This window comes from Grampus griseus, assembly GCF_964374135.1.
Source record: "Grampus griseus genome assembly, chromosome: 8".
In the NCBI taxonomy this organism is placed as follows: Eukaryota; Metazoa; Chordata; class Mammalia; order Artiodactyla; family Delphinidae; genus Grampus; species Grampus griseus.
The window spans coordinates 105,943,408-105,970,081 of NC_139002.1; the positions used below are offsets into that span (position 1 = coordinate 105,943,408).

The following is a 26,674-nucleotide window of genomic DNA, read 5'->3' on the forward strand; positions in this document are numbered from 1 at the left end:
AAGAGTCAAACTGACAGAGACAGAAAGGAGCTTAGTGGTTACCCAGGGCTGCGGCAAGAGGCTGCGTACTGTGTGGTTCCGTTTCTATGAAATGGCCAGAAGAGTCAAACTGACAGAGACAGAAAGGAGCTTAGTGGTTACCCAGGGCTGCGGCAAGAGGCTGCGTACTGTGTGGTTCCGTTTCTATGAAATGGCCAGAAGAGTCAAACTGACAGAGACAGAAAGGAGCTTAGTGGTTACCCAGGGCTGCGGCAAGAGGCTGCGTACTGTGTGGTTCCGTTTCTATGAAATGGCCAGAAGAGTCAAACTGACAGAGACAGAAAGGAGCTTAGTGGTTACCCAGGGCTGCGGCAAGAGGCTGCGTACTGTGTGGTTCCGTTTCTATGAAATGGCCAGAAGAGTCAAACTGACAGAGACAGAAAGGAGCTTAGTGGTTACCCAGGGCTGCGGCAAGAGGCTGCGTACTGTGTGGTTCCGTTTCTACGAAATGGCCAGAAGAGTCAAACTGACAGAGACAGAAAGGAGCTTAGTGGTTACCCAGGGCTGCGGCAAGAGGCTGCGTACTGTGTGGTTCCGTTTCTATGAAATGGCCAGAAGAGTCAAACTGACAGAGACAGAAAGGAGCTTAGTGGTTACCCAGGGCTGCGGCAAGAGGCTGCGTACTGTGTGGTTCCGTTTCTATGAAATGGCCAGAACAGTCAAACTGACAGAGACAGAAAGGAGCTTAGTGGTTACCCAGGGCTGCGGCAAGAGGCTGCGTACTGTGTGGTTCCGTTTCTATGAAATGGCCAGAACAGTCAAACTGACAGAGACAGAAAGGAGCTTAGTGGTTACCCAGGGCTGCGGCAAGAGGCTGCGTACTGTGTGGTTCCGTTTCTATGAAATGGCCAGAAGAGTCAAACTGACAGAGACAGAAAGGAGCTTAGTGGTTACCCAGGGCTGCGGCAAGAGGCTGCGTACTGTGTGGTTCCGTTTCTATGAAATGGCCAGAAGAGTCAAACTGACAGAGACAGAAAGGAGCTTAGTGGTTACCCAGGGCTGCGGCAAGAGGCTGCGTGTGGTTCCGTTTCTATGAAATGGCCAGAAGAGTCAAACTGACAGAGACAGAAAGGAGCTTAGTGGTTACCCAGGGCTGCGGCAAGAGGCTGCGTACTGTGTGGTTCCGTTTCTATGAAATGGCCAGAAGAGTCAAACTGACAGAGACAGAAAGGAGCTTAGTGGTTACCCAGGGCTGCGGCAAGAGGCTGCGTACTGTGTGGTTCCGTTTCTATGAAATGGCCAGAACAGTCAAACTGACAGAGACAGAAAGGAGCTTAGTGGTTACCCAGGGCTGCGGCAAGAGGCTGCGTACTGTGTGGTTCCGTTTCTATGAAATGGCCAGAACAGTCAAACTGACAGAGACAGAAAGGAGCTTAGTGGTTACCCAGGGCTGCGGCAAGAGGCTGCGTACTGTGTGGTTCCGTTTCTACGAAATGGCCAGAAGAGTCAAACTGACAGAGACAGAAAGGAGCTTAGTGGTTACCCAGGGCTGCGGCAAGAGGCTGCGTACTGTGTGGTTCCGTTTCTATGAAATGGCCAGAAGAGTCAAACTGACAGAGACAGAAAGGAGCTTAGTGGTTACCCAGGGCTGCGGCAAGAGGCTGCGTACTGTGTGGTTCCGTTTCTATGAAATGGCCAGAACAGTCAAACTGACAGAGACAGAAAGGAGCTTAGTGGTTACCCAGGGCTGCGGCAAGAGGCTGCGTACTGTGTGGTTCCGTTTCTATGAAATGGCCAGAACAGTCAAACTGACAGAGACAGAAAGGAGCTTAGTGGTTACCCAGGGCTGCGGCAAGAGGCTGCGTACTGTGTGGTTCCGTTTCTACGAAATGGCCAGAAGAGTCAAACTGACAGAGACAGAAAGGAGCTTAGTGGTTACCCAGGGCTGCGGCAAGAGGCTGCGTACTGTGTGGTTCCGTTTCTATGAAATGGCCAGAAGAGTCAAACTGACAGAGACAGAAAGGAGCTTAGTGGTTACCCAGGGCTGCGGCAAGAGGCTGCGTACTGTGTGGTTCCGTTTCTATGAAATGGCCAGAAGAGTCAAACTGACAGAGACAGAAAGGAGCTTAGTGGTTACCCAGGGCTGCGGCAAGAGGCTGCGTACTGTGTGGTTCCGTTTCTACGAAATGGCCAGAAGAGTCAAACTGACAGAGACAGAAAGGAGCTTAGTGGTTACCCAGGGCTGCGGCAAGAGGCTGCGTACTGTGTGGTTCCGTTTCTATGAAATGGCCAGAAGAGTCAAACTGACAGAGACAGAAAGGAGCTTAGTGGTTACCCAGGGCTGCGGCAAGAGGCTGCGTACTGTGTGGTTCCGTTTCTATGAAATGGCCAGAAGAGTCAAACTGACAGAGACAGAAAGGAGCTTAGTGGTTACCCAGGGCTGCGGCAAGAGGCTGCGTACTGTGTGGTTCCGTTTCTATGAAATGGCCAGAACAGTCAAACTGACAGAGACAGAAAGGAGCTTAGTGGTTACCCAGGGCTGCGGCAAGAGGCTGCGTACTGTGTGGTTCCGTTTCTACGAAATGGCCAGAAGAGTCAAACTGACAGAGACAGAAAGGAGCTTAGTGGTTACCCAGGGCTGCGGCAAGAGGCTGCGTACTGTGTGGTTCCGTTTCTATGAAATGGCCAGAAGAGTCAAACTGACAGAGACAGAAAGGAGCTTAGTGGTTACCCAGGGCTGCGGCAAGAGGCTGCGTACTGTGTGGTTCCGTTTCTATGAAATGGCCAGAAGAGTCAAACTGACAGAGACAGAAAGGAGCTTAGTGGTTACCCAGGGCTGCGGCAAGAGGCTGCGTACTGTGTGGTTCCGTTTCTATGAAATGGCCAGAACAGTCAAACTGACAGAGACAGAAAGGAGCTTAGTGGTTACCCAGGGCTGCGGCAAGAGGCTGCGTACTGTGTGGTTCCGTTTCTACGAAATGGCCAGAAGAGTCAAACTGACAGAGACAGAAAGGAGCTTAGTGGTTACCCAGGGCTGCGGCAAGAGGCTGCGTACTGTGTGGTTCCGTTTCTATGAAATGGCCAGAAGAGTCAAACTGACAGAGACAGAAAGGAGCTTAGTGGTTACCCAGGGCTGCGGCAAGAGGCTGCGTACTGTGTGGTTCCGTTTCTATGAAATGGCCAGAAGAGTCAAACTGACAGAGACAGAAAGGAGCTTAGTGGTTACCCAGGGCTGCGGCAAGAGGCTGCGTACTGTGTGGTTCCGTTTCTACGAAATGGCCAGAAGAGTCAAACTGACAGAGACAGAAAGGAGCTTAGTGGTTACCCAGGGCTGCGGCAAGAGGCTGCGTACTGTGTGGTTCCGTTTCTATGAAATGGCCAGAAGAGTCAAACTGACAGAGACAGAAAGGAGCTTAGTGGTTACCCAGGGCTGCGGCAAGAGGCTGCGTACTGTGTGGTTCCGTTTCTACGAAATGGCCAGAAGAGTCAAACTGACAGAGACAGAAAGGAGCTTAGTGGTTACCCAGGGCTGCGGCAAGAGGCTGCGTACTGTGTGGTTCCGTTTCTATGAAATGGCCAGAAGAGTCAAACTGACAGAGACAGAAAGGAGCTTAGTGGTTACCCAGGGCTGCGGCAAGAGGCTGCGTACTGTGTGGTTCCGTTTCTATGAAATGGCCAGAAGAGTCAAACTGACAGAGACAGAAAGGAGCTTAGTGGTTACCCAGGGCTGCGGCAAGAGGCTGCGTACTGTGTGGTTCCGTTTCTATGAAATGGCCAGAAGAGTCAAACTGACAGAGACAGAAAGGAGCTTAGTGGTTACCCAGGGCTGCGGCAAGAGGCTGCGTACTGTGTGGTTCCGTTTCTACGAAATGGCCAGAAGAGTCAAACTGACAGAGACAGAAAGGAGCTTAGTGGTTACCCAGGGCTGCGGCAAGAGGCTGCGTACTGTGTGGTTCCGTTTCTATGAAATGGCCAGAAGAGTCAAACTGACAGAGACAGAAAGGAGCTTAGTGGTTACCCAGGGCTGCGGCAAGAGGCTGCGTACTGTGTGGTTCCGTTTCTATGAAATGGCCAGAACAGTCAAACTGACAGAGACAGAAAGGAGCTTAGTGGTTACCCAGGGCTGCGGCAAGAGGCTGCGTACTGTGTGGTTCCGTTTCTATGAAATGGCCAGAACAGTCAAACTGACAGAGACAGAAAGGAGCTTAGTGGTTACCCAGGGCTGCGGCAAGAGGCTGCGTACTGTGTGGTTCCGTTTCTATGAAATGGCCAGAAGAGTCAAACTGACAGAGACAGAAAGGAGCTTAGTGGTTACCCAGGGCTGCGGCAAGAGGCTGCGTACTGTGTGGTTCCGTTTCTATGAAATGGCCAGAACAGTCAAACTGACAGAGACAGAAAGGAGCTTAGTGGTTACCCAGGGCTGCGGCAAGAGGCTGCGTACTGTGTGGTTCCGTTTCTATGAAATGGCCAGAAGAGTCAAACTGACAGAGACAGAAAGGAGCTTAGTGGTTACCCAGGGCTGCGGCAAGAGGCTGCGTACTGTGTGGTTCCGTTTCTACGAAATGGCCAGAAGAGTCAAACTGACAGAGACAGAAAGGAGCTTAGTGGTTACCCAGGGCTGCGGCAAGAGGCTGCGTACTGTGTGGTTCCGTTTCTATGAAATGGCCAGAAGAGTCAAACTGACAGAGACAGAAAGGAGCTTAGTGGTTACCCAGGGCTGCGGCAAGAGGCTGCGTACTGTGTGGTTCCGTTTCTATGAAATGGCCAGAAGAGTCAAACTGACAGAGACAGAAAGGAGCTTAGTGGTTACCCAGGGCTGCGGCAAGAGGCTGCGTACTGTGTGGTTCCGTTTCTATGAAATGGCCAGAACAGTCAAACTGACAGAGACAGAAAGGAGCTTAGTGGTTACCCAGGGCTGCGGCAAGAGGCTGCGTACTGTGTGGTTCCGTTTCTATGAAATGGCCAGAACAGTCAAACTGACAGAGACAGAAAGGAGCTTAGTGGTTACCCAGGGCTGCGGCAAGAGGCTGCGTACTGTGTGGTTCCGTTTCTATGAAATGGCCAGAAGAGTCAAACTGACAGAGACAGAAAGGAGCTTAGTGGTTACCCAGGGCTGCGGCAAGAGGCTGCGTACTGTGTGGTTCCGTTTCTATGAAATGGCCAGAACAGTCAAACTGACAGAGACAGAAAGGAGCTTAGTGGTTACCCAGGGCTGCGGCAAGAGGCTGCGTACTGTGTGGTTCCGTTTCTATGAAATGGCCAGAAGAGTCAAACTGACAGAGACAGAAAGGAGCTTAGTGGTTACCCAGGGCTGCGGCAAGAGGCTGCGTACTGTGTGGTTCCGTTTCTATGAAATGGCCAGAACAGTCAAACTGACAGAGACAGAAAGGAGCTTAGTGGTTACCCAGGGCTGCGGCAAGAGGCTGCGTACTGTGTGGTTCCGTTTCTATGAAATGGCCAGAACAGTCAAACTGACAGAGACAGAAAGGAGCTTAGTGGTTACCCAGGGCTGCGGCAAGAGGCTGCGTACTGTGTGGTTCCGTTTCTATGAAATGGCCAGAAGAGTCAAACTGACAGAGACAGAAAGGAGCTTAGTGGTTACCCAGGGCTGCGGCAAGAGGCTGAGCGTGGGGAGTTTCCTCAGGGGGGTGATAAAAACGTCCTGGAATTAGTGGCAATGGATAGACAACCACCTCGTAATGTACAAAAGCCACCGAACTGTTTGCTTTAAGAGGGTGAATTTCATGGTATGGGAATTACATCCAATAAAACAGAAACAAAAATGTTTTAAAAAAGGAATCTCTGCACTGGGGGAGCTTACATTCCAGTGGGGGAAGCAAAACAAACAAACAAAAAACAACTCAAGGGACTTCCCTGGTGGTCCAGTGGGTGCTCCCAATGCAGGGGGCCCCGGTTTGATCCCTGGTGGGGGAACTAGATCCCGCATGCATGCCGCAACTAAGAAGTCCATATGCTGCAAGGAAGTTCCCACGTGCTGCAACTAAGACCCGGCGCAGCCAAAATAAATAATAAAATTTACAATATTTTTTAAAAATTTAAAAAAACAACCCAAGGTCAGATGGTGATACTGTCAAATGGTGAGGGGGGCAGGGGGGTTCCAGGATGAGGGAGCGTGGAGCGGGGCCACATGCATGTGCGGCCGGCATCCTGCAGAGCTGGGCAGGTGAGGGAGCCCAGCCTATCTGTGTCTGCACTGTGTCAGAGCCCCTAAAGAGTCCAACACAATTACACATCAGGAACACACCGACAGCCAACAGGATTCAGCCTGGACCAGATTTGTTTTTAGCTGGCATGGGTGGCGTCCTTGTAATGGCCCCTTAACTGGCTCTGGCGTGGGCTTCCACGACAAGACAGTGGGTCAGTTCCCATCCGTGCGGGGAGCAACTGGGCTCCTGTCTGACCCCTGGAGTCACAGGCCATTCTGTCTACTGGGCAGTTAACAGTTAAACACTGCCACTTCCAACTGGTCACCCTGGTCTGCGACTAAATCCCTTTACCTTATCTTATCCAGAGTACTGAAAAAATAAGCCTGGCCTTGTCAGCATCCAGTAGATTTCTCTGTTTGGTAAATGTACCCTACGTAGTCCAGACTGCCTAGGACTCAGAGTCTTTTCCCGTTTACCAAGAAACAGCTCTTATGCACTTATTACTGGGAGAGTCCTTGGAACAGGGTGTAACAGACCTAGATCATTATCCTGTGCCAACAGACTTAAACGGTCTTGTTGTGGTGTCCAGTGGTGCCGAAGGGGGGCTGATCTTTGCTTGATTTGCAGCTGAAAGGGTCTCTAAGCCTTTGTCGGCAGAAGCAAAGACCAGGGTGGTGATGAGCCTTACGGATACCCGGTTGTTCTTATCATGGATAAATGTCTTAGGACCACGCTGCCGTTGTCTTAGACTGGAGCATTTTTTTCCCCTTTTTAAAGGTTTTCCCACATAGAAAACCTCCCCTGGCTGAAGGAACGGCAGGTTAGGTTTTGCTGAGACCCTAACCACAGGGAAGACAGTCAAGTAAAGTGGGAAAGACCCAGCAGGAGCTCCCCTGTGGATGTCATCACAAGTGCACTACACGATCTGATTTCAGGGACAAGACCCGGGCTCTACGCCCTGGGCGGGACAGTGAGGCGATCGGCCTGCGGTCACGGTCACGGGCGTGTGTCTCCCACATGGGCAGTGACAGTGAGTCACTGTGTTCCACTCCATTTATTAGGGCGGCGGCAACATAAAGATTGCAGAAATACTGTGTTCACTGTGACTCTCAAAGGGGCTTATCCGTTCAACAAAGTCACCTCAAGTCTGGTCAAAGGGGATGATACACAATTTGAGTCGAGTCCACTGTTTTTTGTTGTTGTTGTATTTATTTATTTATTTTTAAAGACACCCAATTTATCTTAATGTTTATTTATTTAGGCTGCGTGGGTCTTAGTTGTGGCATGCGGGATCTTTAGTTGCGGCATGCGGTATCTAGTTCCCCGACCAGGGATCGAATCTGGGCCCCCTGCATTGGGAGCATGGAGTCTTAGCCACTGGACCACCAGGGAAGTCCCTTGTTTTTTTTTTTTTAATTGAAGTATAGTTGATTTCCAATATTATGTCAGTTTCAGGTGTACAGCAAAATGATTCCCTCTTATGTATATATTTTCAGATTATAGGTTATTTCAAGATATTGAATGTAGTTCTCTGTGTTATACAGTAAATCCTTGTTGTTTATCTATTGGATTGGCCAAAAAGTTTGTTCCGGTTCCCTGACCAGGAACTGAACCCGGGCCCTCAGCAGTGAGAGCACAGAGTCCTAACCACTGGACCGCCAGGGAATTCTCTGTTTCTGTTTTGTATATAGATTCATGTGTATTATTTTTTAGATTCCACATATAAATGATATCGTACAGTACTTGTCTTTCTCTGTCAAGTCCACTGTTGACAGGCCTAGAATTTAGCAATTTCCTTACAAAAGAACCTGACAGGCGAATTCAGAAAACAAAACCTTCACTCAGCTTTTCATGCCAAACATGACACAGGTCAAACAGCTCAGACACAAATGAATTTTAAAACAGTTTAAAAGTGGCAGGGCCAATATGCACTGTATTTTATTTTATTTTATTTTATTTATTTTTTTTTTGCGGTACGCGGGCCTCTCACTGTTGTGGCCTCTCCTGCTGCAGAGCACAGGCTTCGGACGCGCAGGCTCAGCGGCCATGGCTCACGGGCCCAGCCGCCCCGCGGCATGCGGGATCCTCCCAGACCGGGGCACGAACCCGTGTCCCCCTGCATCGGCAGGCGGACTCCCAACCACCGCGCCACCAGGGAAGCCCCTCACTGTATTTTAAAATGTTAGGTGGGGGACTTCCCTCGTGGTCCAGTGGTTAAGACTCCACGCTTCCACTGCAGGGGGCACGGGTTCGATCCCTGGTCAGGGAACTAAGATCCCACATGCCGCACGGCACAGCCAAAAGAATAAAAATAAAATATTAGGTGGAGGGACAGGATGACAAGGATTTGGTGGGTTTTCTTAGAACTTGGTAATTCTAAGAATTAAGTGAAGTGGTAAAAGGCACGCTGCATTTTTATAAACCAAGATTTTTAATACCCTTGCCTTTATTTGGCCTAACGCTCGGCAGATAGGAAAATCTAGAAAACACAGCAAAGAAGGGGTGGTTTATTTCAAAATAACTGAGCTTCAGTTCCACCCTGATGTCACTGCGTTGGAGCTGAGGCCATCTCACTATTTTAGCTCCATCACGACATGACATTAAATGTTTCCATTTAAGGAACCTCAGCCGTAGGGAATGAAGACAGGAATGACTTCCGTTACTGTTTTAACTTTACATTCGGTGCCGACACCCGCTGAAAACACTTATTATGACCAGACAGATACTATGAAGTTAAAAATTCAGAAATCCCAACAGCAATTTCCACACTCAGGTTAAACCTGCAGACACTCACCTCCCAAAGGTGACCGATGATGGGGGCGTCGGCCCAGGAGTGCTCCGCGTTTATGCCCATTTTGCCGTTTTTGAAGATGACAAATGTGATCGATTTATCAAACCACCTACACGAAACAAAAATGTTTATGTGACTTACATGTTTACAAAGACAAAAATAAACCCAAACGATGTATTTGTTTTCCTCTGGATGGGCTCGCTGACTTGGCACCCGCAGGGGTGAACGGGTCTCTGCAGGTGACAATAAAAGCAGATAAGACACTGAGATATGCATTCAGGTACCGGACAGCAGGAGAACAGGGCGTTATCATTGTAACAAAAAAGGATGCACAAGGCAACTGCGGAGAAGTAGGAGGCTGCAAAGTCGTCCCTCGGTATCTGCCGGGGGGTTGGTCATAGGACCTGCTGCCGATACCAAAAACCTGAGGATGCTCCAGCCCCACACAGTTGGCCCTTCGTATCCGCAGGCTCCACAACCGAGGCTCTTAAACAACGGTCCACGGTCTGTAGTTAGCTGAACCTGCGGATACGGAAGACCAACTGTGCCTGCCGCACCCCTCCCCCACCCCAGCCAATCCTCACCCCCAACCTGATGGGCAGGCAGGACCTCACTTTACAGACAAGGCAAAGGAGCCTCCAGGAGGTGGAAGAGCCTCACCACAATCACACGCTCGGTGAGCAAAGCCAGAGCCGACATCCAGGTCAGACCCCGGGTACCACCTTCCCCCACCTGGTTCCAGGTGACCCACAGCCACTCCTCACGAGCAACTCCAAGTGGAGGTGTCGTGCACAGAGAGGGGAAGGACCTCAAAGCTGCTGCTTAAGCTGTGTGTGTGTAACAGTTTTGGTGGAAAGAAGAGAGTTACCAGTCATATTTTCACGCTAGCCTTATTCCTTAAGAGCGTAGATATATGCTTGCGGCTGGGTGTCAGCCACGTGTAACATTTCTTCCAAGTCCACAGGCAAACCACTGTGTTTCAGAAGGTAAGCATGATACCTGTCGAAACACCTGCCGTGCAGCAGAGACTTGGCGTAACTATCCATCGACGTAACCGGGTCTTCCTCCCTATACCCTTGTTCTGTTTCGTCCAATGTCACGAAGAACGCGGCTTTTTCCACTGCATCCAGAGACTGCTTGTTCTTCCCATGTCCAAAATAGGCCTGGCGACACCTGGCCCAGGGGACTCTGTAGCGAGGATTAAATACAGTTAAACCTGCAGCAGGGACTTCCCTGGTGGCGCAGTGGTTAAGAATCCACCTGCCAGCACAGGGGACACGGGTTTGAGCCCTGGTCCGGGAAGATCCCACATGCCGCGGAGCAACTAAGCCCGTGCGCCACAACTACTGAGCCTGCGCTCTAGGGCCCATGTGCCACAACTACTGAGCCCATGAGCCGCAACTACTGAAGCCCACGTGCCACAACTACAGAAGCCCGCGCGCCTAGAGCCCGCGCACCGCAACAAAGAGCAGCCCCCGCTCGCCGCAACTAGAGAAAGTCCTTGCGCAGCAACGAAGACCCATCGCAGCCAAAAATGAAAAGAAGTAAATGAAAAAGAAACATATAAAAAAACCTGCAGCAGTTTGGTGACATCTCTTTAGGTGGGATGTTTGAAACGACAACGGTTTTCAGTTTCCCGTGTTGTAAGGGTTTAAGGAAAACTACACGTTTGCGACTTCCTGCATCTGCAGGCCCCCACCTGCCTGCCGGCTGGGCTGCTTTGCTTGCGGGCAGGGGCCTCGCCTTCTCCTTGTACCTGGCTCCAGGGCGGTCGCAGGCATGGAACCTCGTCCATAAATGCCGAGTGAAGGACAAGAATCCAGACGGGCCCCAAGCTCCGCCGTCCAGGGCAGCGGACCCACAGGCAGGCAGGGCCCCCCTCACATCCTTCCCAGCCCCGCGCCCAGCCCCCCTCCACGGAACCACCCCACGGAAGCCACAGTGAGGGCCAAGAGCACTTCCCTGGTGCTGGGACGAGCTCACGGGCCCCGACACCACTGTCCCATTTTTCAGATGAAAATGAGGCACAGAGGTGAAGTCACAGCTCCTTCGTGGCAGGCTGGGTTCCTACCCAGGCCAGCCTGCCCCAGGTGCACGCGTCCATGCTACAAACACCGCACGACACCCCTGTGATAAGGGGCGCCCCGGGAGCGGAATTCAGGGATCCTTTTCCGTCCCGCCCTACGTGGGGTACACAGAGCTAACGGGACGCCCGCTTCTTGAGAGCCACCCCAGCCGTGGCTTCCCCGAATGGCTCCTGGGCCCCCCCACTCAGGCCCCCGCCCACCCTTCCACGTCAGGGCCACTTGGCCTCTGTCTCCCACCCTCTTCTCCCCGTGCACCGAGTGCTCAGCTGAGGCCGCCCATGGGGCCAAAACGGCCATAAACACAACGGGTCCCATCACAGGCTCAGCCTCAACCGCTCTCCTCAGTGCCTGGGGACAGCGTCAGCGCTCAGGCAGATGAAATGGGCGATGCCCCCATGGGGGGGGCATCAGGGTGGAGCTCACTGAGCCTGCATCCCGCCCCGCCCCACCTCTGCCCAACTGGGTGCCCCAATGACACTCAATCAGCACCCAGGGCTCATTCCCCAGGACACACGGCTCCTCTGTTCCAGCTGAGTCTCTGCCCCCCAGAGATGGCCAACCACTCCAGCTTCTCGGACTGAGCCTCCCTTCCTACTCACACTGCCTGTTTCTGGTCCTCAAGCGGCAAGGATCTTGCTTCCAGGAGCCCCTGGACCAGAACGATCGCCCAAGTCTGCTCAGGTCGCGCCAGCCTAACACGGCCCCTTTAACAGCAGCCCATCACAGAATCAAGCCCAAGTACAGCCGGGCACATGGGACCCATCCCACCCGGAGTTCCGGCGCCCCGGCCCACTCCACGGCTCCCAGCATCTGCTCCCCGGACACCTCTGCGGCCTGTCGGTCCCCACGGCTCACTGCCGGCCTCTGTGTGCCCTCACCCGGGCATCTTCCTCTTCTCCACAGGTCGGTCACTCACCGCCGTATTCCCGGTGCTGCCCTAACGGTGGCCACACTGCTGACCTCAGGGGTCCTCAGCCAGGGACCACACTGCCCCCAGCGGCCCTGGCAAAGCCTGAAGACAGATCTGCTTGCCACGCTGGGGGTCGCTACTGGCATCCGGTAGGAGAGGCCAAGGATGCTGCTTAGCGCCCTACGGTGCACAGGACAGGGCTCCCCTCCGCCACCTAAAACAGACTTATCCAGCCCCAAAGGTATCAGAGCCGAGGCTGCACAAGCCAGGTTCTCGAGCTTCAGACGAGGCAGGAAGTTAACCCTAACACAGAGGCCCTGGTTAAACACGTCTGTTTCTAGATTAAATATGCCGCAGCCCGGGGAAGACGCCTACCTCCTTCCTCGTGTCACGTGCCCTGGGACCCATGCACATGCACGCCTGCCTGTCCCACAGAGATGTCCAAGGGGACCTGAGGGTGGGGGCAGAGCCCGCTCCCAGGGGACAGAGCCAAGCCAAGCACCGCAGTAGTGGACACACCTCCCCGCCAGATGGGACCCTGGGTGAGGACAGCACTCGGGGCACCCGCCCCCGATGGCCCCCAGACACAACGGCATCACAGAGGGGCTGCACACCTGTCTCCCGCCGTGAGGGCCGCCAGCTTCGCCTCGCCAGCCTGGGGCTCCGACGGGTCATCCAGGATCCTCTGCATCTGCTGCTCGATCTCGCGGGGCTTCAACAGCCGGCCGTCGTGGTAGAGCCAGACCTTGAAGTAGCGGCCTTTGTGGAACACGACGATGTGCCTGCTGTCCCTGAGGTGCTGGAGGGTGTCTGGGGAGGGGGTGGGGGAGACAGAATCCGGAGGCACCCGGTTAGGGGAGGGGAGGAAACCGCCCGTGACAGCACCAATTCTTCTGCCCGCATCACTCCGCCCAGCTCACGCGTCCACTTCCCGAAGGTCCGCAGAGGACTTGGGAGAGCGCCCGATCGAGAGCTCTGGGATCAGACAGGCCTGAGTGCTAAGCTCTGCTCGGCCGCTCGCTGGACGTGTCCCCTGGAGCGAAGGACGCAACCCTCGCTAAGCCTGAGCCCTGGCGGGCCTGGGATGGACCCAGGGGGCGCCACTGTCTCTCCCTTACATTCTTGAGGGTGTCCCGGCTGGGACAGATGTGGCCCCCCTATGCTGGGCAGTGGGAAAGGAGGCGGGTCAGGTGTCCCAGGTCAGGCTGCCGGAAGTGAGCTGCTGAACCACAAATCTGGTTCCCCTGAGCACGATCCAGGGCGCTTTCCACCATAAGCCCTGCGTGGGAGCCAGAGCAAAACGCCCCTGAAAGATCCAGATGAAGAATCAGGAATATTCCTAACCCAACCTAGAAAAAACTCCACCATAAGACAGCCTTCAACCGAAGAGAAACTGAGGTCTGAAAATCAGTCAACTGTCCAGGCCTCAGAAAGACAAAGGAAATTCAGCAGAAGGAAGGTTGACGAGCCTGAAATCTCTGGAATCTTAGAAGGTCAGCGCTCATCAGTGTGGTCTCCTCCAACAACTCCTGAGCATAAGGGTGGAACGTTCTGATTCCCAAAGGAGCCCCGAGCAGGTCACGCACCTGTTTCCTCTCCTGGGATCCGAGAAGTATTAAACATTCGCTCCCACTGGGCGGAGCAGAGCGGAACTGTAGATCCCAAAAGAAAAATCTGTAATAGAAGCATGTTTCAAACAAAAATCCGAGGAGCAGACCCAGTCCACACATTTAAAGGATGGATTTCTTTTCTGTGCACATAGCGTGGCTGGACTTCATCTTTTCCAAACGCTATAAAGAATGGTGGTTCCCTGGGACACCGTGCTGCCCTGGAGTCTGCAGAACCAGGCCAACGTACAACATCCTGCTTCTTATTCCCAAATAACACACCCTAATGGGTCATTTATAAACTGACACTTAAACCAAAGGGGTATTTAAGAAAAAAAAAAATGCCGGCGGTGGGGAGGGATAAATTGGGAGATTGGAGTTGACATATACACACTACTATATATAAACAGATAACTAATAAGGACCTGCTGTATAGCACAGGGAACTCTGCTCAACACTGTAATGGCCTACATGGGAAAAGAAGCTAAAAAAGAGTGGATATACGTATATGCACAACTGATTCAATTTGCTGTACACCTGAAACTACCACAACGACTATACTCTAATAAAAATTTTAAAAAAGGAAAAAGAAGGGAAAAAATGCCTTCTCGTGAGTAGCTAGACAGCTATGTTATTTCCTTCACAAGCAAGTGAGGGTTTCTTTGTAGGACAGACTGCAGAACTAAAATACATCAAACATATATCCATTTAGGATACAGAGGAGAATTAAATCTCAAAGTAATTATGCTGAGTGAAAGAGGCTAGACCAAAAAAAAAAAAAAAAATGCATGTTGTCAAATTCCATTCACCAGTTTTAGAAGATGCAAAGCTAACCTAGAGTGACAGAAAGCAGGTCAGGGCGACGGTGGGGGGCGGTGGAAAGGGACGCCAGCGAACTCTTGGGGGCGGTTCACTAACTCAACTATGGCGATGGTTTTACGAGTACAGAGATACACATCAGTACATCAGAACTTAGCAAAGCGGACGCTTCAAACGTGTGCAGTACGTCAGTTACACCTTGATAAAGCTGCTCGAAAAGAATTGTTTAGAAAGCAGTTTGTTTCCGTACCGGTTTGATTTCCTCCCGGTCCAGTTTGCGTCTGTAAAGCAGGATGGCATGGATACCGTTGCCTGCTCTCGCTGCCTGAATGTGAGTCGGCGTGATGTACAGCAAATCCTGATACAAGAAAACACACGACAGCAGAGAGAATGTGCATCGGAAGAGACAAGTGAACGTCAACACACAGTTAAAATATTTCTGTACATGTGTTAATGACATCTGCTCTGCTGGAAAAGAAATCGTTTTCATGTTCTACACTTTTTCAGTTTTCTTGTGTTCACGTTTCAAGCCCCCAGATAATTCTTGGGCTAGGAAAGGTAACAGTATATTTTAAAAGTGAATTGTAAATAAATATAACTCAAGCCTAAAAAAAAAAAAAGATAACAGCGCTTCACCCCAGTTATCCTCATAGAATGCATCAAAAGGAAAGCAGAAATTAAAAGGAGCAATGAGATAATTAGGAAGTTTTCTGAATGAGAAGGAACCAAAGGTTAAAACAACCTTTTATATAGAGCAGTGCTTGCAACTTTCTAAACCTGGGAACACATTTCTAAGTGTCTACATTTTTCAAGTCCAAGGGATGCTTGTCTCAACTGTATTTTGAGAGAACCTATGTGCAGGGCTGCCCCTGATTACGTGGGAAGTAGACACCAAAGTCTTCAGGAACGAAAGGGCACCAGGTGGACAGCTCACTCTCAAACAGTGGTCTTCTGGGCCACACCAACAATTTTTCTCTAAGTTTGCGATTGTTTCCAATGGAAAAAAAATTTTTTTAAAACAGTAGAAATTTTAAAGGAGAAAAACAGAAAAAGCAAACAGACAGAAGAAGGTGGAAAAACTCAAAGGAAGCAAAGAGCAGAAAGAAAGGGAAAGACAGATTCACCAGTTATTTAAGGCCACTTATTAGACCCCAATGAGGTGCTTCTAACAAAATAACAGGGTGTGCTCTGCAGACCACCTATGTCTCAAAAGGCAAGAAAGACCGAGGAGATGTGAAAACAACACTCAGCGCAGCACCCCTGGCGTCCCAGGGCCCAGAAGAACAAAGCTCAGCGTGTGGACAAACTCTCAGCCGCCCCACAGACCCTGAGCTTTTCGGGGTGGGCAGGGATGTGATCGTTCACCGCCACGCAGGCTCCATCAGGAAAACAGAGGGAAGGAAAAGAGGGAGAGGTTCGCTGCCACGAGGAAAGTCAGTCGCCACGAGAGGACCTGTGCGATCCGAATTTCTCTGCAGCAGATTGGTGGGTGCCTTGAGCTACCTGGCAATTCCAAAAGGACATCCACGGGGCTCTCCAGTGTGCAAAGCAGGTCCTGGGCTCCCTGCTAGGGGCGTGAGGCCTCGGACGGGGACGGCAGGGCCAGAGGAGCACGGGGAAACCCACAGCGTCCCCAGGCAGCCCACAGGGCCGGGAAGAGGCCACCCTGGTGCATCGTCTCCATCAGACACCGCTCGGGACTCACCATCGCGTAGTAATTGCTGTTCACCATCAGTGGCCCTCGTCCTCGGAGGTAGATGTACTCCTCCCACCAGTCACTCACCTGTCAGGTGCACACAGGAGAGACCAACCGACAGGCTTAACCAGGCTGCCCAGGGCGGAGGCGGGGTGTGGGGGGCTCGGGGAGGGTGCATTTCGTGCTTTGTCATGTATGTTTGACATCATTTCTCCCTCTCTTGGGGGCCAAGACAGCCCTAACTAGATGGAATGCAGAACAGTGGGAAGGAACTGGAAAGCGGTTTTATTTGAGTCAAGACATAGCTAGAAGGTAGATCATCTTCATTTTATACAGGGTTTAAAAAAAAAAAAAAAAAAGACCAAACGGAAAAGAAGGGATAAATGTCGGACTGCTAACATTTCTTGACCATCAACAACACCCCAAACCACCCCACAGACTGCTTCTCGCCTTCTGCCGCCAAGACTCCCCAAGGCAGCCACTGACTCAGCCGTGCTCGGTTCCCTTTCAGAGCCACACAGGGTCCATGTGTGCTGTCCTCCCGATGTCCCCTAGAAGGCCAGCAACCTCGTCCCAGCCACATCCACAACCTCCAGGACCCAAGGATCACGATTCCCTCACTTTGTAAAGTACATACACATACAGAACAGTGCGCATCTAAGAACCTAAGCGTACGTGTGAAAATGTTTACAAACTCAACACGCCCATGTAACCAGCGCAGGATCAAACTTGAAGGCGACCTGCCCCACCCACCGTGGCCTCTGGCGGGTTTTCTCCAGCCACCGCCCACTTGCAGCCCCACCCACCGGGTGTGTCTGGGTCACACCTTCTCCTCCAAGCTAGCCATTCCTCAAAACCTCATCCCCCCTCCCCCACCCCGGCCTCATTTCATCAGCCAACGTCTCCTCCCACCCGCCATGCGCAGGGAAGCTAGCTGGCTCATGGAACAGATTATATGCTCCTACAGAAAATTCCACCAAGAAAAATAGCGTGTATGTATACTCACATAATTGGTAGCCCACCAGGACTTTAGCTTCAAATACCACTGCAATCTCGGCCCGAGATTGACAGCAAAATCTTGTGCCAGAGCTGTCATCCGTGTAAAGTCTCCTTCCTTCATAAGAGGCTTCACAGATTCCAGGTACTGGGGTTGATGGAAAAAACATAAGCCTAGTTAAAACAGATGGTTTCCTTCCTCGTGCCTTAGACAAAGGCAGGTCTTCACACAAGGTAGCTAACTCCAATACTAAAGGATGTTTCAGGTCAGTGATAACTCAACAAGTAAACTTTTTTGTCCTTTACTGGCATACAAGCTCCCAGATCTTGAATCACCACAAAAATCATCAAAGTGGATGCTAGACTGACAAGATCGAGGTTTGATCGACAAGGAACTTTCAATGTGTATTTTTTTCTCCATCATCTGGTCCTTAATAAGAGCTCTACTCTCACCTAAGCGCCTTCACAGGTGCCAATGAGATGGGTGGGAGGCCCTGAGAGCCAAGGGTAGGACCAAAGGCTGGTGTGTTCAGGACACCAGGACGGGAAAGGAGCCAGAATGATAGGGACGGAGAAGGTCACGCCACCAGGTCAAGGCCAGGCCTCCAGTTCAGAATTTTCGGGGTCCCCATGTCGATCTGCTCTGGCCCTTGCAGGTAAGAGCAGGCAGGTAGCAGTTCACAGCACACAACCGCATCTACCACGTGCATAAGCAAACTTACGGGACACAAAACTGCTGCTGGGCCCTGGGTTTGCCATGAGATTTTTTTTTTTTCCCAGCTATGCCGTGGGGCACGCGGGATCTTAGTTCCCCAACCAGGGATCCAGCCCGTGCCCCCTGCATTCGGAGCACAGAGGCCTAACCACTGGACCGCCAGGGAAGTCCCATCGAGTCACAGACCTTAACGTTTCAGAGCGGGCGTTCTGGGGACGCGTGAAGCCGCACCTACCCTGTTAACGGTATCTTGGACGGCTGGGACCGGCAGGCGTGGCAGAGATGTCTGGAAGCTGTACAACATAGGTTTACGGCCTGAAAAGATCTTGACCATACCCTTTAAAAAAAAAAAAAAAAGGTACATTCTCAAAGACGAGCTCTGTCAGAGATCCGAAACCAGTTCTCCAGGATATACAACTTGCCGACCGCGGACTGATTTTCAGTGCTGGTTCATTTCCTCTAGTCCATTTTCCGCCCCTACACTTGCAGGCCTCAGCAAACAAGTAACCCCAAATAAGACCCAGGGTGAACAAAACCCTAGGTCTGACAGATGCCTGAGACGTCCTGCCCTGTCCAGGCGGTGCTGTCCCCCGGGCACCCTGACACTGGGTCTGACTGCACTTCTGCACGGCGGGTAAGTTCCACCCACCTACTTCTGCAAGGCCCTCCGTTTCAGGATTGGCTCCCGGGGCCTGGAGCCAAGTGCAGCCCCTTCGGTCAGTATCAAGCCTGGTGGCGGCACATACTTGCCTGCTCTAGTCTGGAATGATCTAAACTTGCTGTGATGACTGGTCATCTCATGCAGACCAGACTTCAAAGGAACTTCTAGGGCTCACAGTGTGTGTGTGGACAGGGGGGTGATTCTTGATGTCGAAGAGCAGGTGGGACTCACCTGGACACCAGCCATGAAGGCCACCCTGGGGAAGGTCGTTTACCTTGCTCTGTAAAGCATGGAAACCATCTCAGAATCTCTCCTGGGAGCTGAATTCTACTTCTCTGGAAATCAGAAATCTTACATCCAAGCAACAGCAGGAAGTCGGTTCGGGAAAGAGTGAAGCCCAGGGAGTACGGTGGGCTTGGGCACGAGGGTGCCTGCTCCTTTCACGAGGAGCCCCAGGGGACAGCATTCAGCCACCGATGAACCCATCACGGGACAAACCTCCACGCACGTGGCCGGTAAGTGACAGGCGGACTAAGGGCTGAGGTGAGCTGATGGAAGGTACTAGAAGCTAAGGGTGAGTCAGCGAGTCCCGGTCAACTGGTCGGCTAAGGTTAGAAAAGCTACAAAGAGGCGGCCGGATGGTACTTTTATTTGATGAGTGACATGGATGAGAAACCCAGCAGACATTAATACCAGATGTTCAGAACACACTAAGACCGTTAGAGAAAAAGAGCGTCTGGCCCAAACAAGGAGGCACGCTGAATCAGAGCTCTCTGGCATGTACAGGGCAACGCTCAAGTCACCAAGGGGACTGTAGAGCACAGGGAACTCTAGTCAACACTCTGTGATGACCAATACGGGAAAGAGTCTACAAAAGAATGGATATATGTATAATGGACCTGTGTATATGTATAACTGACTCACTGTGCTGTACACCTGAAACTAACACAACACTGTAAATCAACTATACCCCAACAAAAATTAATTAAAAAAAAAAAGTCACCCAGGGGAAAAGGCCCAGCGAGGACCTTCCTTTCAGAAGGAAAAGCCTCCCACACCAGATGTGGAGCTGACGGATGGGCCAGGCACAGGACACATCCTGCGTGGTCTCACAGGTCCGCAGAACCGTGGAAGCAGCAAGGAGGGATGGGGGCTGCCGGGGGCTGGGGGACACGGGGCTGCGGGATGGTTAAAAGGGACAAGGTTTCGGTTCCAAGAAATAAGTACGTCCTGGAGACCTACCCTAAGGCATCGGGCCTGGAACCAACACTCCTGTGCTGGGCTCCTCCGAATTTGCTAAGAGGGCAGATCTCACGTTAAATGCTCTTACGGCCAAAGGCAAGAGGCCTAAGCAGGGCCCGAGGAAACTTCTGGAGAGTGGATAAATCTGTGGCCTTGGCAGTGATGAAGGCGTCACGAGTGCACACTGATCTCCGAACACATCAGGCTGTGACAGAGCTGCGGCTTCGCAGGTGTCAGGCATACCTCGAGAGAGCGGGTTAGAAACGCCCACCCCAGCTGTGCCCTGGGGCGAGTTCGCATCATTACCATCCAGACTTTGGTGGCGCGGCTTATCTTGCCGTGCTGGGCGAACATCCAGCCGTGGTAGGACAGCAGCACCTTCAGAGAGTAGCGCATGGTGAAGATGAGGGCCACCCACAGGCCCGTGCCGAAGAGGACGCCGCTGACCACCTTCTTCGTCTGGCTGGACATGTAGCCACTGCCGAGACAAGACCAGACAAGCCACAGGTTCGTCCGCGTGGAAAGGAGGCCACGGGCAATGGCGCCGAGAGGCGCCACGTGCTACAAGGTGGGTGGTCTCCTGTGGACACAGCTGAGGCCACAGACCCCAATCGGAGTCAGGCCTGATCAGGGAGACGACAACCCATGTTAGGTCAACTCTCAGAAGACTCAGCCCTCTCTCTCCTGGATTTGAGATGAACCAGCCGCATCTGCTTTGCTGGTCCTCGAAACAACCAAGGCTAATCTGCACACCTGGGGAGCGTGGACGACCTCCTCCAGGCCCGGGAATGAGGACGGAGATTACGGGGGAAGCGGTGGCCCGTCCGCGATGAGAGCTCAGCCCCAGACTGACCTGCTTTCTCCTGGGCTGGGAGCCGGCAGCAATCCTGCACCTTCCCTTCCTGCTACTCGTGACGCTTTTTCCTTAAACACACCTTGGGGTTTCACCAGGATGCACAAGAAACGCAGATCAACTGGCACAACTATTACTTCAACTATTTAGATCAAAAGAGCTTGTTTTCGATCTGGGTAGGAACACTTACCATGAATACACGTAGACACTGAGGATGTAAAATGATCATTTAAATCGAAAACTGACGAAGAAAATGTTTTCATTTGCTAAGGAGAGTAATATATTACCTGGTAAAGATGGGACTTCAAAAATGAGAAGAAATGCAGCTACTCATTCACCTTTGTGGGCTGTAGTTTTAGTTGTTTTGGAACCCACAATATATTTTCAAAATAAAAATAATTTAAATAACAAATGCTGGCGAGGTTGCGGAGAAAGGGGAACCCTTACGCGCTGTTGGTGGGAATGTAAATTGATGCAGCCACTGTGGAAAACAGTATGGAGGTTCCTCAAAAAAAAAAAAATTAAAAATAGAACTACCATATGATCCAACAATTTCACTTCTGGGCTTTTATCTGAAGAAAATGAAATCACCCCATGTTCACGACAGCACTATTTACAACAGCCAAGATATGGAAACCTAAGTGTCCACGGACAAACGAATGGATAAAGAAGAGGTGGTGGGTATGTATCAATACAATGGAATATTATTTAGCTAGGAAGAAAAGCAGAAAATCCTGCCATTGTGACAACATGGATGGACCTTGAGGGCATTATACCAAGTGAAATAAGTCAGACAGAGAAAGACAAATACCATATGATATCACTTAAATGTAGAATCTAATATATGACACAAATGAGCTTTTTAATGAAACAGAAACAGACTCACAGATATAGAAAACTATAATATATATATGTATATATTCCTGAATCACTTTGCTGTACACCAGAAACTAACACAATATCATACATTAACTGTACTTCAATTTTTTTAAAAATGTTGAAAAAAGAAAGACACATACTGTACAACCTCAGTTATACATGAAATCTAAAAAACATTTTCAATTTGTAACTATATTTGGTGACGGATGTTAACAAAACTTTGGTAATTATTTTGCAATATAGACATATATCAGACCATTATGTTATACACCTAAAAACTAATACAATGTTTTACGTCAATTATATCCTTAACCTAAAGGTTTCGCCAATATTTGGAAACCACCAATTAAACGTCTTCTCTTACTTCAGGAACACAGAAACGAAAAGTAAAATACTGGCAAAACGTCTGCTTCAAAACGTCTCTTTCTATAACCTGTCAGTTCTTGCACTCAAGTTTAACTGTAGTCTCTACTTTAAACCTCTACCTTCTTTTCTGATGGTCTAATCTACAAGCAAGTTTGGATTTAAGAACCTGTCTTTCAGACAATCTATGCTTTAGACTTCTAAGTCCTATGTCACTGAACTTGGAAAAGACACACCCACTTGATTCACAAAAATCAAGTAGTATTTTTACATTAACAAATGATGTGTTCAGCATTTTTTAAAACATTTTTTTCTTTTTTTAAAAATTATTTTTCGGCTGTGTTGGGTCTTCGTTGCTACATGCAGGCGTTCTCTAGTTGTGGCGAGCGGGGGCTACTCTTTGTTGCGGAGCGTGGGCTCTAGGCACACGGGCTTCAGCAGTTGTGGCGCACGGGCTTAGTTGCTCCGCAGCATGTGGGATCTTCCCGGACCAGGGCTTGAACCCGTGTCCCCTGCATTGCCAGGCGGATTCTTAACCACTGTACCACCAGGGAAGTCACCCAGCTTTTTTTATATATATGCACACAGGCACTTTGACAGCAAGCATCAGCTTTAATAGCTTTCTGTTAAAGGGCATGCCCCTTCCGAGGCTGCAGGGGATGGGCTTACACAGAGCACGCCGTACACCTGCATTCGGGGAAGCTGCAACCTCAGGACGTTGGGAACCCTCTCCAGGAAGACTTTGCAGAACAGCCCTTGAACCTGGAAGACGCTGGCCCCTTCACCTGGTCTTTCTAAATTTGGGCCAGGGATGGCCCAGTTTACCACAATTGGTTTAGAGGGACAAAGAAACAAATCTTATAAAGACCCAGATTAGAAAGGGCTTTAAATAGGCAACACTTCTAAATATAATCCAGTGCAAAGAGACAGCCCCCATTCAAAAGTAAATTAAAAAATTGTGTTAAACACAAGCAGACAGGAAATCGGAGGTGAACTGTCTGCAGGGGGGCGCAGGCCTGCGGCTCCCCGGAAATAAAGGAGGGGAAGAGAGAGCCTGGGGCAGGGAGGTGAGAGCGACAGGGTCCCTGCCTGGCTTCCCGGCCCCCAGGCAGAGCAAGGAGTCGGGCAGGCGTCCAGCACAGGCGTGCTTCCACTGCAATGACAGGGCTTTGTATCCTGGGCCCTGCGGACGCTTATAAAGGCAGGAGCCAGCGATCCCGAGGTGGCCGGAGGCTCCGAGGGGCTCAGCTGGACTCGCGGTGACTCTCGCGTCTCCCTGGACACCATGAATGTGGGGCAGCTTTCAGGAGTGAGGGGCACCCGCTCAAAGCAACGTAAGAAGATTCAGACCTTTCACTTAAAACCGCTTAATCATCTCTTTAGAGTGATCGGAATCAAATTCAGTCCTGAGCTGGGAGCTTTCCTTTATGTCACATTTGGCCACGTTACTTTCCTGTTCTTTTCTGAAAGAACGATATTCAAATCCAAACAACCAACTGATTTAGTAAAAGGCCCAGAAGTTCATCTGTTTAGCTCAGGCCCAGCCCCGACCCTGTAGCTACGGCCCAGGGACCCCGTAGACACACCTGGGATGCACCCCATCCCTCACAGACCCCACCTGCCTCCCAAAACCCGTGGCGCAAAAAGCAAAGCCCAAGCACGGGACGAGGACTTGGGGACTATTATTTCCCTAGTAACAGACGTACGACGTCCTCCGGTGTTAACAAGCAACACAGGAATAGGATCAAAGGTCTGGCAGGGGACAGCCACAGCCGAGCTGGAGGCACGAGTACTTTCCAACCAGAAGATAAAAATATGTCTTCCACGGGACTTCCCGGGCGGCCCAGCGGTTAGGACTTGGCACTTTCACTGCCGAGGGCGCGGGTTCAATCCCTGGTCGGGGAACTAGGATCCCGCCACAAGCTGCTTGGTACAGCCAAAACAAACATTGTAAATGTGCCTTCCAGAGCCACGGCTGCCATCACAAATGGGGTAATGGAAACAGCCCTGTGTATGTCCCATCATTTGGCCACTCAAACACCAGTAAGGCAGAGGTGCTGGGTTTTTTTTTTGCGGTACCCGGCCCTCTCACTGTTGTGGCCTCTCCCGTTGCAGAGCCTGTCACGCAGGCTCAGCGGCCATGGTTCACGGGCCCAGCCGCTCCACGGCATGTGGGATCTTCCCGGACCGGGGCACGAACCCGTGTCCCCTGCATCATCGGCAGGCGGACTCTCAACCACTGCGCCACCAGGGAAGCCCCCAGAGGTGCTGGTTTTTTGCGTTTGCCTGGCAAGAAGGTTCTCCGAGGGGAGGCTCAGGGCACGTTGAAGGAAGCACAGGTGTCCGACCACGCGGAGCTGGGTCTGGATTCCAGCTCCCCACTTGCCCTCTTTGCGACTCTGGGCAGGAGTCTGCACCTCTGAACATTTCCTCACTTTTTCATGTCGGAGACCCCAGGGAGAGAGGTCACTGCAGCGCAGGGGCCAAACGGCAGGAGAGGCTACACGGGAGCCAGGGCCACCCCCAGGACCGGAGGGAAGAAAGAGGGGCTCCAGAAATGCCCTCGAGGGCACGGCCAACATTCTGGCATGAGACCCCAGCACCACGTACCTTGCAAGAAAAATATCAACCCAAGGCCCCGCCTGGCCGAATATCATGGTATTAAAAAAGCTTCTAGAAAAATCTACAGCAACCAGGAGAGTGCTGGGGTCCCGCCGGTGTTCTAAGCCAATCAGACAGGGAGCTGAGGGGCTGAGGTCTCCCCAGAGCCCCCGACAGCAGTCAGTTCCCGGGGTCCCAGAACTCCAGGACGGACCCCAGTGCAGGGAAGAGACCTTGTCCAGAACCGGCTCCTGGGGCAGAAATTCGTTTCGAGGGTCCCCCTGGCCAGGCTAAGTTGACTGCCACTGCTGGCTCCCACCTCGGGCCCTGACATGTCCTGGCGGGTACCCCAGGACCAAGGCTGCCCTTCTTGTCCCTGGTCTCCAGAGAAAGGGCCACAAGGGTCCCCAAACGCCCGAGGGGACCTTCATACCAGTCCAGGAAATGGGGAGAAAGCCGACATGACAACCACAGCAAAAGCCTCAAACTGAATCCACAACAGCCATGACGTGTGAGAAGACATGAAAACGTCAGCAACAAAGAAGTCAATAACTCCCTAGACGGTTGGAGATTTGAAAGGATTACTTACGTCCTGTCAAGGGTCCGATTGATTTTTGCAATTATTCCCAAAGAGGGGTCGATCCTGGTGTACATTGTTGATACCACGCCCACAACCACGATGAGCCAGCTGGAGGGACTCGCCGGGTATACGCCGGTGATGATGCCATTCTAAACACAGACACGCACGGCATGAGCAACGTCCCTCCTGGTGGTGGGGGCCCGTGAGCTGGCAGGCAGTGGAGGGGTGGGGGGGTCTGCACACAGGGGCAGCTAAGCGGCCACACTATCACTACTGGAAACGTTCCCCTGAGCCTCCAGCCCCCAGCTGCTCCGACTTCTGTCCAGCTCCTTCCCTTCCTCTACTTCTGAGCCAAAACCCTTCCTAAAACAGTTCCCCCAGAGAGTGACCCCAGGACATTAGACTCACCCGAAGCACTAGTTTAACATACAGATTCCCGAGCTTCACCCAGACTGACTCAGGACACTGGCCACCTTGCCAACCACGATGTCCCCTCCCCAACATGCTACACCAAGGATGCCTGGGCAGCCCCCCCCACCAACTCCAAAACCATCCCTCCTGCTGCTCCTGAATCAGACACCATTCAACCCGAGGTATTTCCAGGAAACCTCACTTCATGTCAAGAATTTGCCATAAGATGTTTCAGCCAAAGCTCCCCCAGCCTGCCTTCAAAAAAAAAAGGAGCAGTGGAGGGGGAAGGAAGACACATGACCCCAAATTGGCAAAACGTTGACAGCTGTGCAAACGAGCAGTGGGGCTTTATTACCCTCTTTACTTTTGCGTATGTTTCAAAACTCCCAATTAAAAAATCCTGGGACTTCCCTAGCAGTCCAGCGGTTACGACTCTGCACTTCCAATGCAGGGGGCCCAGGTCTGATCCCTGGTCGGGCAACTAAGATCTCACATGCCACGCAGCGCAGGCAAAATATTTTAAAAATTTAAAAATAAATAAAAAATTAAAAAAAAAATCTTACTGAAGCCATGATAATAGTTAAGATAATAGATTAAAAAACTCTCAAAGCTTTATCTGAATTCTCTCAGAAGAGACTTACACATCCCTACATGTTATTCTCATAATGGAGAATCACAAAAGATTTTAAACAAAGTGGTTGGGTGCAGGGGGGCCTTCTGGTGTTCTCTGAACCGTTCTTGTAAAATAAACAGGTACATACGCTAAATTAAAATGGAGGGAGGACGTTTCTAGATTAAAGGTCTCTGCTCACCACATCCCCCCGACCGGCAGCAGCTATGCAAGCCTTCCCCCCGCTTCCTCTGAGCATCAGACGGTCCCCTAAGGAACCACGTGGTTAGGATGCACCCTTGCTGTGCACTGTTTTCGTACGCTAGTTTTGCCCCCTCGGCAGTACCACAAGGTTTTTAAAGTCCGGGAACAACGTCTACGCTGGGTGACGACAACGGCCACACCGGGGCACCCAAGCTTCTACTTTCCTCCATTTGTAGGTAAAAGGAGGCGTCCAGCAAGGTCAGGAGCGCAAAGGGCACTTTCCCCTGTAGGTGGCGCCCTCCTCCACTTCGGGTGGGTCATGCTGCTGGTGCCCACAAGGGACCAGCGTGACGGGGCCATGTACCTGAGCCCCAGACCCCTCTGGCAGAGCCCGGGAACACCTGTCCAGCCTGGCCAGGTCCCAGGGGCCGGTCCACTGTCTCCCTGGTCACTGTTCCCATCCACCCTAGCTCCTGGGCCTTTTTCTTTTTTTTAATATTTAT

At 51.5% G+C, this 26,674-nt stretch overlaps 1 protein-coding gene across 1 annotated transcript in view; it reads right to left on the reverse strand.

The window, feature by feature from the left end:
• The window catches only part of CPT1A (carnitine palmitoyltransferase 1A), a 71,010-nt gene that overhangs the window by 25,996 nt on the left and 18,340 nt on the right, over nt 1–26,674 (reverse strand). Inside the window, exons 3-12 of the mRNA XM_082660171.1 lie at nt 24,956–25,095; nt 19,977–20,148; nt 18,003–18,104; nt 17,063–17,200; nt 16,066–16,143; nt 14,611–14,718; nt 13,521–13,608; nt 12,549–12,744; nt 9,937–10,125; nt 8,941–9,046 (exon numbers count right to left, since the gene is read on the reverse strand). Of these exons, the coding sequence (XP_082516297.1) occupies nt 8,941–9,046; nt 9,937–10,125; nt 12,549–12,744; nt 13,521–13,608; nt 14,611–14,718; nt 16,066–16,143; nt 17,063–17,200; nt 18,003–18,104; nt 19,977–20,148; nt 24,956–25,095 (1,317 nt within the window). The remainder of the gene's footprint in view (nt 1–8,940; nt 9,047–9,936; nt 10,126–12,548; nt 12,745–13,520; nt 13,609–14,610; nt 14,719–16,065; nt 16,144–17,062; nt 17,201–18,002; nt 18,105–19,976; nt 20,149–24,955; nt 25,096–26,674) is intronic.